Raw genomic sequence first — 12,540 nt, forward strand, 5'->3', positions numbered from 1 at the left:
CTGCCTCATGAAATTAGGATGAAAACGTTTTCTAAATTGTGAGAGATAATTTCCATGACAGTATGCTACTCAAACTGTTACGACTTATAAAGCATCAAAAAAAACCGACAGGCCAAATTTAAGTGCTCCTGTTTTTGAAGAGGGTGCAGACTTGAAAAGTTGCTTTTCAAATATTCTTTGTTATATAATTTTCAAAATAGATTTATTTTTAAAGCTAAAACTCCCACGTTTACCAATAATACCACAGGATTTTGAAGTAACTACAATATAAACAATGTATTTGCTGGCTGAAACTAACCTATGCAAAACAGAAGATGGTGGCAGTAATGTGCACAATGAGGCAATGCCTGGCATGAGGGCTCTGTCCCTTGAAAATACAAAAAACAAATATGAAAGATACTAAGAGTCTTAGACAGCCTGCAGCAATCAAGTATTTTGATAAAAACTGAAAGAACTGCAGATGCCAGAAATAAAATGAAAACTGAAATTGCTAGAAAAGCTCAGCACATTTGACAGCATCTGTGGAGAAAAATCACACTAAACGTTATGGGTCTAGTGACCTTTCCTCAATCAAATATTTTGAGAACATTGGAGAACAAGAAAATCAGGCAAAAGTTCACACCACCAGGAGCTTCAACATGCAGTACGAAAACAAAATACTGAAAATGTGAAATAAAATCTGCATGACACCATAAGACGTAGGAGCAACATTCAGCTTTTCAGCTCATTGAGTCCATTCTGCCATTGAGATCATAGCTAATCTGATAATCTTCAATGTAACTTCCTGTTTCCACCCCCCCCAACAACCCTCAATTCCTTTATTGTTTAAAAATTTGTTGCTTTAAGCACTGAAAAGAATTAATGACCCAGCCTTCGGTAGTTAAAAAAGTTCCACAGATTCATCCTCCTCAGAATAAATTCTTCTTTTCTTATGTCTTACATTTAATGATGGACTTTTAAGAAAGAAATCCAGCCCCCAATCCTTTAATTTATCAGATTTTTTTTGTTGATTCTCTACCATCTACCGTCCACATCATATTCTTTGTCTGTTTAATGCTAACAAGCTGTTAAGTCTCTAGTTCTGGTCAAATGTTACTGACCTGAAATGTTAACTAATTCACTAATTTCGGATACAACCTCATCCATTTCCGGCATTTCCTGCTTTGTTTCAAAATACAAAGGAACAGGAGTGGATTATTCAGCCAGATTCTGCTGCATCATTCAATACAATTCTGGCTGATCTTCAATGCCTTCCACCTAACCCACCCATATGTCTCTACATCATTCAAAATCGGAAATCTAACAAATTCTACCTTAAATATACTCAAAGGCTGAGGTTCCACAGCCCTCCAGAGTCGAGATTTCTGATGTGCATAACCCTGTGAATACAGAGATTTCACACCTCAAAACAAATTGACATTCTCCTTATTTTTCCAATTGTGTCCCCTGTTCTAGACATTCCAACTGGAGATACATCTTCAACATAAGCATTACATTGTTTTGGTCTTGGCACTCGCTCTTTTTATCTCAAAAAGGCCAAATGAAATTTGAATTTATGTTAGTGCTTTCATTCAAATTCAGAACTGGATTGCTGCCAGGCTAACTTAACTGTTATGAGTCTAAGTCAACAAAACAAAAGTTTGACAGTTTAATTTCAATAATCTTTTAGTGGAAGAATTGACACCATTCTAAATATACCCATCATAGATCTTTACAACACCAAGAGTGGCGTAGTTTTTAGTCATTTGATCTGCAGATTCTCACTGTTTTCTCAATTGCTGACAAATTTCAATTCATTAAAAGAAAAGCTGACCAGCCCACAAGCAAACTTTTCCATCCTTCATAATGTGCACCGGTCAGAAAATGTTTTTTTTAAAACCGATCACTGAAAATTAAACTCATATTTGAAATGCTTCAGTCCAAAGTTACTTGAAACATTTTTAGAATGTGAAGATTAACAGACAGACAACTTGCATATTGAGGACGTACCATTACTGTTTTTTTGATCCTATGCGACGGCCCTGGGTAGTCTGATGAATACAAGTCTGTCAGAAACAAAGAGTTGATGAGCGTCGACTTTCCTAGTCCTGACTCACCTGTAACACAAACAGTTTCAAGAAAAGGTTTAGGAACAAAATAATTCATGTTAAATGATTTGCATTGCCTGCAGTTTTAATTTTGATCCTTTTACCTATGAACTCTTTAAATTAGTTCAAATAGAGCTAGTGGTTACTGAAGATTTGCCAGATTTATACTCAAAAGAATAAATGATCAATTTAATAGATTACTTAAAACCATCCACGGAATAAACAACATTTTTTTGTCTTTTTAAAAAAATGGATTAGAATTCCTCACCATCTTTAAAAACATAACCCTCCAAAGGTAGATTAAAAGTGAATCAATGATTTTGAGCTACCATGCAGCTTGAAAACTTCGGATCTCATGAGATTGACTATCCTTCAGTCACCACCCTACTTGGTACTAGATTGGCAGAACCTCTTTTCAGAGATTTTCCTAATCCTCCAGAATTCCTTAAAATAAAGCTCTTTTGCCATGCCTCTTTCCCGGACTTCAAATGCCTAAAACATGCTTCTGTCCCGCAATGTTTCAGATTCTGCTCAACTCCTTAAGCAGCTCTAACTATGCAATGTCCATTTAAACTTAATCTCCAAAGTTCTCTGGGATGCCCTTAACAATGCAAGCTATTAACAACTCAAGGGAAAAAAAGTATGATGCAAGGAAGGCAGCAAAGGCTTTGTGCAGTAAGAAATGGCTCAAAATGCTAATTATCTGCCCAATGTACGCAACAAAATTGCCAGAACGCTTTCCCAACTTGTCTAACTCTTGCCAAAGCTCGATTTGTTTTCATTCATGCAAAGAAAGTGAAATTGGTAATTGCTAGAATAAACTCGCCTCATTACAGATTCTTCAGCTAAGGGGAACAGCTGCTTTCTACACAACTGTCCATGTCCCCGAATGTTATAGCCTCAATCAGGTTCCCTCTCAGCCTTCCAAAACCTGAACCTATCCAGAAATAAAAACAAATTGGTAGAAAAGCTCAGGTCTGGCAGCATCTGGGGAGAGAAATCAGGGTTAAAGTTTCAGGCCGAGTGACCCTTTGCCTGAACCTGCCCAATCTCTCTTCACAGCGAAAATGTTTCCCACTCAGTACATCCAAACATGCCTACTACTGATTTCATGATGAAAGACAGGTCATTGATGAAGCAGTCAAAACTTCTTGGGTCCAAACTACTTGGAGGAATTCCAACACTGATGACTTGGAGCTGGGGTGATGGGCTTCCAACAATCAAACCCAACATCACCCCAACTCAACCCTAATTCCCAATGAGTTCAATTATCAGAGCTCCTTGATGCTATGCTCTGACAAATGCAGCTTTGGTGTCAAAGACAATCATATCAACCCCACTTCGATTTCAGCTTTGCGCATTTTGAGACACTGGTTCTCAGGAGGTTGGGTTGAGAGTGTGTCACTGGCACAACCCAAATGAGATACAATCTTCTTTGAAAAGTCCACAATCACTGATACTGCGAAGCATAGAGGTGCGGGCAACAGGCGCAACATTAATGCTCCAGAACTAGCTTAGCCATCTGACAACTCCTCGATAACACAGCAAATTTCCCAATTACGTCCTGACCACAAAAGAAATTTGTGTCATCGACAGTCACAGGTGAGGTGCCAGAAGACTGCAGATTGGCTAACATGGTGCCATTTTTTAAAGAAAGGTGGTAAGGACCAGCCATGGAACTATAGAGCGGTGAGCCCGAGGTCAGTGGTGGGCAAGCTGTTGCCGGGTGAAGCCAGAGGGACAGGATTTACACTTTTGGAAAAGCAAGGACTGATTTGGGCCAATCAACATGGCTTTGTGTGTGGGAAATCATGTCTCATGAACTTGATTGAGTTTTTTTGAAAAAGGAGCAAGGAGGATTGATGAGGGCAGAGTATGGACATGCTCTATATGGACTTCAGTAAGGTGTTCGACAAGGTTCCCCATGGGAGACTGATTAGCAAGGTTAGATTTCATGGAATACAGGGAGAACTAGCCATTTGGATCCAGAGCTGGCTCGAAGGTAGAAGACAGAGGGTGATGGCAGAAGGGTTGTTTTTCAGTCTGGAGGCTTGTGACCAGTGAGTGCCACAAAGATTAGGTCCACCACTTTTCATCATTTATACAAATGATTTGGATCTCAGCACAGGAGGTATAGTTAGTAAATTTGCAGATTACACCAAAATTGGTGGTGTAGTGGACAGCAAAGAAGGTTACCTCAAATTACAAGTGGATCTTGATCAGATGGGCCAATGGGCTGAGGAGTGGTAGATGGAATTTAATTTAGATAAGTGACAGGTGCTGCATTTTGGGAAAGCAAATCTTAGCAGGATTTAATGTTAAGGTCCGAGGAAGTGTTGCTGAACAAAGAGACCTTGGAGTGCAGGTTTATAGCTCCTTGAAAGTGGAGTCGAAGGTGGATAGGATAGTGAAGGCAGCGTTTGGTATGCTTTCCTTTGTTGGTCAAAGCACTGAATATAGGGGCTGGGAGGTCATGTTGCAGCTGTACAGGACATTGGTTAGGCCACTTTTGGAATAGTGCATGCAATTCTGGTCTCGTTCCTAGCGGAAGGATGCTGTGAAACTTGAAAAGATTCAGAAGAGATTTACAAGCATGTTGCCAGGGTTGAAAGATTTGAGCTAAAGGGAGAGGTTGAATACACTGGGGCTGTTTTCCCTGGAGTGTTGAAGGCTGAGGGGAGACCTTCTAGAGGTTTATAAAATCATGAGGGGCATGGATAGGATAAATAGACAAAGTCTTTTCCCTGGGGTGGGGGAGTCCAGAACTAGAGGGCATAGGTTTAGGGTGAGAGGGGAAAGATATAAAAGAGACCTAAGGGGCAATGTTTTCAAGCAAAGAGTGGTGAGTGTATGGAATGAGCTGCCAGAGGAAGTGGTGGAGGCTACTACAACGCAATATTTAAAATGCGTCTGGATGTGTATATGAACAGGAAGTGTTGAGGAGGATATGGGCTAAGTGCTGGCAAATGGGACTAGATTGGGTTGGGATATCTGGTCAGCATGGACGAGTTGAACTGAAGGGTCTGTTTCCGTGCTGTACATCTATGTCTCCACAAACAGCACAAGTCCATTCAACCAATGTGAACCCATGTTCACAGGGGATTAGCTGCACTGCCACATTCCTCGACTAGTCATATTACGAAGATGGCGCCTCCTACAAAGTAACTCAAAACTAACCATAAAAAGATTTAGCAGGTTGACTGCCAAAATATTGTCACAAAGAAAATAAGGTATACATAGTCTGCTCAAAGCTATAGATGGGAAAGATAAAAGAGCAAGTATGACAAAAAGCTGAGCTAAAGCCTGAGGAACTTCATGCAACACCAACTGGGTCAAATGGCTGGTTTCTATGCCATATATTCCATGTACTTCTATGTTACATAATATCACAAGTTTCCAATGTTTTGAAGTTTATTCAGTGCAAGTTCACATCAAATTATGACATACTTGCAAGACATGTCCTAACCTGTGAAATGATGTCTGGTAGACAAGATTTTCCAGAGATCAAAACCCTCAATTCTGACATTTATGATTAAGAATTATGCCCAATGTTTTACATTTCTTCTGCAGCAAGAGTCTTTTTTTTAAAGCAAGTCTGCAAAAATTTGGAGTCAGCCATGTTTCAATGATCATGTGATCACCTCTGATACACAGGTTTTGGTATAAAACTCTACTCCAGAGTCGACTGCATATAATCTAAGCCAATATTCCAAACGGTACTGAGTGCCGCAGTGACAGATGTAAGTGATCCCTCAACGTCAATTAAATCATCAAGGAGTGTCTAATTATCCCTCATCCAAACAACAAAAACAAGGAGCCCTCTTGTGGCACAGTGGCAGAGGCCCTACCCCTGGTCCAGGAGGCCCAGGTTAAAGTCTCACCTGCTCCAGAGGCAATAACATCTCTGAACAGACTAATGAGAAAAATAGATTAATAAACTAAACAGCACAACAGGAGACTTGATCATTTATCTAATTGTTCTTAGATTTTCCTGGACTCAAATTGGTTGCTATGTTCACTACACTCTAACAGTGACTGCCTTTCACAAGTACATTATGGAACAGCAGTCACAAACATCATGTAATACAAAAATCATTATTGAACATACCAATGACGGTCTGACTTCTACAGCCATGATCAATCATAATATCACAGCTGGAGGTCAGCAAAGCTTTCACAAAATATTTCAAATACATCCAGAAAATCTAGGATACAAACAGCTCATTTTTCTCCACAAGGAGTTTGGGAGACGGAAGTTTATGCCTTCCTGTCTGTTGAGCTTTAAAATTGCACATATACAAGAAAATAATTCTTTCAACTTCTACATTAAATGCCATTTTAATTAGCGGGGAGAAAGAAAATGCAATTTTTTTATATCGTGCAACTGAATTATACTTGCTCATTAGTTCAAAGAGAAGCCTGTATGGTGACGAAAAAAAATTACATAACCAAACAGATTAATGAAAAATAATGACAGCGCTGGGGAAGGTCTGACACAAATCTTAATGTTCTGGCCCAGAGGTTAAGACATTACAACTGCACATAAAATCCTAAAATAGTGAGGAATGCTGACATTCAATTATCATGTTACAAACAACCAAGCCATACTACAGAAACAAACTGATCAGCTACTTTCTTCAACATCATGCCCAAATTTGCACATAGTACAAATCTGATTAAAAAAAGTGTTAGCTCAAACAATGATTTCATCAAATGAATGTGGTATTCTCACAGCCTCAAGTTTGATCAGGAGCATCTTCTCAGCTCTATTCTGCTATGTCCATTGCATGTTCAAATAGCCCTGTCTTTCCAACCTCTAAGTAATAAAATAACAAAAAGCTCAGAATTACACTTAACTAAACAAACTAAATTCAATTATTAACTTAAAATTGCGGAACCTAAGCTTCAACCCATTACCAGAATCATGATCTTGTGTATTAGCTTCTAAAAGTCTTAAAAATCTTACTTTAGAATATTACTGAAAGCTGCAATATATTTTCCTATTTACTTGGAGATTTAGGGCGATTGTTGCAGAATAGAAATAAGTTAATTGGAGATCCTTCTGCCGGAAAGGGAGTGTGGCACAAGTTTCAAACAAGCTATGTACAATGTGTTGTGCGCAAGTTGGAGATCATAGACACCTTGCTTCAAGATTTAACACAAACAGAACGTTATGGAGAAAGTGAGGATTGCTGATGCTAGAGATCAGAGTTGAACGCGTGGTGCTGGAAAAACACAGCAGGTCAGGCAGCATCCGAGCAGGAGAAACCGACGTTTAGGCATAAGCCCTTCATCAGGAATGAGGCTTGTGAACCAAGAGGGTGGAGAGATAAATGTGCGGGATGGTGTGTGTCTGAGTATGCGATAGATGGATGAAAGTGGAGGGGAAATTGATGTCTTTGAAGGAGGCAGCCATCTGGTCTTGTGGTGGAACTGGTCCACCTGGGAGTAGATGCAGCAGAGGTGGAGGAATTGAGAATAAGGGATAATGTTTTTACAGAAGGCAGGGTGGGAAGAAGTGTAGTCCAGCTGGCTGTGGCAGTCAGTGGGTTTGCAGAAGATGTCTGCATTGAGTTGGTGTCCATTGATGGAGCTGGAGAGATCCAGTAAGGGGAGGGGAGGTATTCAAGATGGTCCCCAGCTGAATTTGAGGTCAGGGTGCAATGTATTGGTGAAGTTGATTTACTGTTGAAACTCCTTGTGGGAGCATGAAGTGGCACCAATACAGTCATCAATGTCGCAGAGGAAAAGGTGGGGAATGGTGGCGGTGTAACTGCGAAAGATGGACTGTTCCACGTAACCAACAAAGAGACAGGCATAGCTAGGGCCCCTAGCTAGTGTGGGTACCTATGGCTACCCCTTTTATGCTTATGGATACTGATGCAAGGCATAACCATGGTAATTTCTCCAAATTGGCTCTTTAATCAACTAATGTAACCGAGTTGCAATATCATCCATATGCATGCATTTTTAATTGAGATGTTTGATAACAGACCGGGACTTCAGAAGTCCCATTTGCCATCTTAGTTGGATGCAAGAATTCCACGGCATCATTCCAAGAGTGGGGAATTCTCCCAGCGTCCTAATACAATAATTATTCTTAATCAGCTTCATTAAAATAGTTTATCTCAATTCCTATTACTGTGAGAAACTGTTGGGAGTTTGCAGCGGACAAATTGGCTTCACAGTTTTCAATAAAATACGTTGGAATGTAAGAAGTACTATACAAATATGAAATTCTTTGTCAGAGATCCAAAAGTACTTGGAGAAATAACCAAGTTAAAAGCCAACTTTAACACAATTGCTAATTCAGTACTCAGTACTCCAGGCAGGAGCATGGTTTACAACTCATGCTCTATTAGTGGGGAGATGTTTCACAGCAGAAATTAACTTCTAGAATCAATCAATTGTTTCCAAACACAGACGGACACTGCTGTTACTGGACAAAATATCCCGTTGTTTTGATACCCAGTGAAGTCAGACTTGACTGATAGAAGCAGTTCATCTGAAGATGACTATTTTTTAAGGGTGAAATTAATCTTACAATCCAAGATTTGGGGGAGTCCACGTTGGACTGGGTGAACAAACTCACACATGCAGACCCCCCTCTTATACACAAGTTCTCTCTCATACATGCACACATACATCCTCCACACTCACCCACCCACACACACACCCCCACACCCTCTCACAGGTTTATACTCCATCACACACGCATTTTCCCAAACCTGTACACACACAAGCACTCACTCTCACATGTACTCTCTCTCTCCTGCACGTGCACGCACAGAGGTTTATGGGGTAAATTTATATTTGCAGATACATTCTATTCTGCTCAAAAAATACATAACCTATAGGCAGTCAATGCATATAATATTTTGTAAATTCCACTTCAGAAATTGACTTAAAAGAATGGGACTTAAAAGTATTTCTGGAATTTACATATTAAAGAACCAAAAAGACTTAACAGCAATCTAGGTTTGTTCAACAAATCATTTCAGTTGCAAGACTAATCTTTTTCTGCAAATTCTGTCTTATGATCCTGCTCCACAACCATCTGAAGCAGCAGCTGCGCTTTGAAAGCTAGTGCCTCCTAGTAAACATGGTGGCTCAGTGGTTAGCACTGCTGCCTCAGAGCACCAGGGTCCCAGGTTCAATTCCAGCCTTGAGTGACTGTGTGGAGTTTACACATTCTTCTTGTGTCTCCGTGGGTTTCCTCCCACCAGTCCAAACACGTGCAGGTCAGGTGAATTAGCCATAGTGTTAGGTGGATTAGCCGGAGGGAAATGGGACTGGCTGGGTTACTCTTCGGAGGGTCGGTGTGGACTTGTTGGGTCGAAGGGCCTGTTTCCACACTGTAGGGAATCTAAAATCTAAAAATAACTTCAAAAAATCTGTTAGACTATAACCTGACGTTGAGATTTTTAACTTTATAATCCAAGAATCCTTTACTGATTTCAGACAACAGTTGCTACATTCCAAGTGGTACAACATAAATACATTCAGAATTCAAAGTAGGTTGACATCACCGATAGCAGTTTGCCACAATGAGTTGCTGCGTGCCACTTTCAGTTAAAGAACAAGACAGACTTCGATTCATTCGAAGCCCACTTAAACCATTAGCACAAAAGGTGTTGAAATTATCTGATCAGAACAAAGATTTTCTAAGCAATCTGTTCAAATGTGTTATATCACAACTCTGGAGAAAATGGGACTTCATTCAAGGTCTCCTGGCTCATAGGTTATTACTACTGATAACTGTAATAATCAAAAACAGTTGGCATTCCACTTTGATAATCATCAGAGGATAATGTCAGCTTTGTCATCAACATCCATATCTGAATTTTTTAAATCTTATCCTTCATCCCTAATTATTTGCATGTTTTAGGAATCTAAGTGAATCAGAATGTTTTTAGGAGGCCATGATCTGAATTGCTTAATAATAGATAAATCAATGAAGTGGAGAAACAGTGGGTCTGGCAACATCCATAAAGAGAAACAAGAGTTAACAATGCAAATCCAGTGACTCATCTTCAGAGTACATCATAGTGCACAAGCCAAATAAAGCAAGAATGGGTATAAAGAGATGGGTCCAAAGTAATTGAGTACAGTAATGGTTGTAGTAAAGAGAGATCTGTCTAGAGCAGATGCTAACAGCAAAATATAGGTCAGCTCTGTGACAAGAAAACCAGATGCTGTCAGAGTCATGGAGATGAAGGGACAAAATGGGAGACCAAGTTCAAGGCCTGATGCTGTTCAACTCAATGTTGAACCCCGAAAGCGGTCAAGTTTGAAAACAGAAATGGAGTACCTCCTGCCACCGTATTGGCGTTGATATCTTCGTGTGCCTAGAACCTGACACCAGCACAAACCCCTCCCAAATACACATGCGTGATGCCAATGACACAAAGGAATCCTTCACTGCATTTGCAGCTCCATTCTGCACAAGGTTCTCCTGTCTAGCATTTGACTTACTTCTAATCAATTTAAAATGCTTGATAAACACTGTTTCTTGATGCAGATAACTTTCTACTGCATCATTCAACTGTGCCCTCAGCAGTTGCATGGATTACAAATGCAGATAAATGGAAAATGTAATGATCTTCCTCAGCTTACCCGGACTTCACTCAGATGTTGCAGACTACAGAAAATGTAGACATAGTAACAAGATAGTGTCTTAAAATGACAAGCAATTAGAAGGTTGAGGTCATTCTTGTAACTAAGCACTGGAGTTCTGAAAAGTGGTCACTCAGTCTGCATTTGGTCTCCATAATGCACAGGAGATGAGAAGTAACAGCTGAGTACTGGTGAAACTTGTCAGGTCTGGTAACGTCAATGGAGAGAGAAAAACAGGTTAACATTTCAAATTCAAGATGACTGCATAGAGGGGAACCATGTTGACTCCATTTGTATACAGTAGACTGGACTCAAAGTGATACAATTAAATCATAGCTTCACCTAAATGGATAGTTTGAGACCTTGGAGGGGAGGAGGGAAACTGTCAAAGGCAAATGCTGCACTTCCCGTGATAGTATGGGGTGATTCAGGGAATATGATATGATTGGATTGAGTGTCATAGAAGAAATGGTCTCTTCAGAAAGCTGAAGTAAATGTGCTCAGTGACATCATCATGAAGGAAATTTGACAAAAGACAATCTTTTGAACAAGAGGGCTGGTGAGGCAGAAAGTGAAGACAAGGGAAATCCTATTGCAATTTTAGGAGAGAGGACAAGCAGAAGTGGAAATAAAGGGAGACACATTATTGTGGACTTCATTCCTACATTGGCTTTTCAGAACAGGGGAGCAGGTTGGGGTCCCTGGCTGAGGGAAAAGACACATTGAAAGCACCATTGTGGAAGGTAGCATCATTAAAAGAGGTGTGACAAAGAAATTGAGACAGTTTTGTCCAGTTCCAGGAGAGAGTATATGAAGCAGCACAGGTGCCGTTAATTTTAGCACAATAAAGAATTTGAAATCCAATACTAATTCAACAGAACCTGAAAAAAAATCAGGATTTCTCGCTCCACAGATGCTGTCAGACTTGAGTGCTTCCAGCATTTTCAGTTTTCCTTCAATAATACTTTAACATTACATACTTTAATTTAGAAACTAGAACATTTATCAGAGTACGTTGAAGGGTTCCTCCAAAATTAGAGGAACCATGTCACATGACTACATAGAAAATGCCAGAACAGCAGCCTAGATTTAAGCCAATAAAAACAAATAAAACTGTGTATTTGATTTTTAAATTAAGTCTGGAACCAATTTGAAATTTTCAAAGATTGTATAATTTAGAGCCTGGTATCAAAAACATAAGCCATTATATATCACAGAAGCTTAAAATTATCTACTAGAGTGGAGATGAGCATTTGCAAGCTGGTGACCTGCTGCTCAGAACAAGATATTGTTATTGATTCAAACCTTTTCAAGATGAATCAAATTAATCAAATGCACAATTCTTCACAGTTTTGCTAATGTGCTCTGTTTGGGATTTGTCTAACTTCACCTTTGCTTATTAATTTTGAATTATTTCAGAAGCAAAATGTCATAATAGATCAACTTAATTTCCTGATCAACACAGTTGGGCAGCACTACAGACAAGATAGAAAACAGAAGTATAGCAATGTTGTTTTTGAGTGGAACGTTTGTATTGTATTAGAGGTCTTCCCAGTAATAAAAGCAGCAGTAAGATAATGCCCTGAAAACTATTTGAAATAAAATCATGGGAGACTTCATTTTGTTAGGTACTCTTATTTACAAAGACACACAGGTTGTTCAAACTACCCATGTCACAGATGCCAGATGCATTCTAAAAATTATTTAACTTATTCAATGCTAAAACAGTAGCTGTCTGATAAATGATTTACAAGCAATGCTGGAATAGATTACCAAAGTGTACTGGATTCTCATCCATTTTTAGTCCAAACAGAACTCTCATTTTTACTAGACACCA

The 12,540-nt window shown here is 39.5% G+C and overlaps 1 protein-coding gene across 2 annotated transcripts in view; it reads right to left on the reverse strand.

The window, feature by feature from the left end:
• LOC140477325 (septin-7) overlaps nucleotides 1-12,540 on the reverse strand; it is a 104,917-nt gene that overhangs the window by 54,279 nt on the left and 38,098 nt on the right. For both annotated transcript variants that reach the window (XM_072571001.1, XM_072571000.1), the window contains exon 2: nucleotides 1,990-2,096. In XM_072571001.1, the coding sequence (XP_072427102.1) occupies nucleotides 1,990-2,096 (107 nt within the window). The remainder of the gene's footprint in view (nucleotides 1-1,989; nucleotides 2,097-12,540) is intronic.

The sequence above is a fragment of the Chiloscyllium punctatum genome, chromosome 5 (genome assembly GCF_047496795.1).
Source record: "Chiloscyllium punctatum isolate Juve2018m chromosome 5, sChiPun1.3, whole genome shotgun sequence".
Taxonomy (NCBI): Eukaryota; Metazoa; Chordata; class Chondrichthyes; order Orectolobiformes; family Hemiscylliidae; genus Chiloscyllium; species Chiloscyllium punctatum.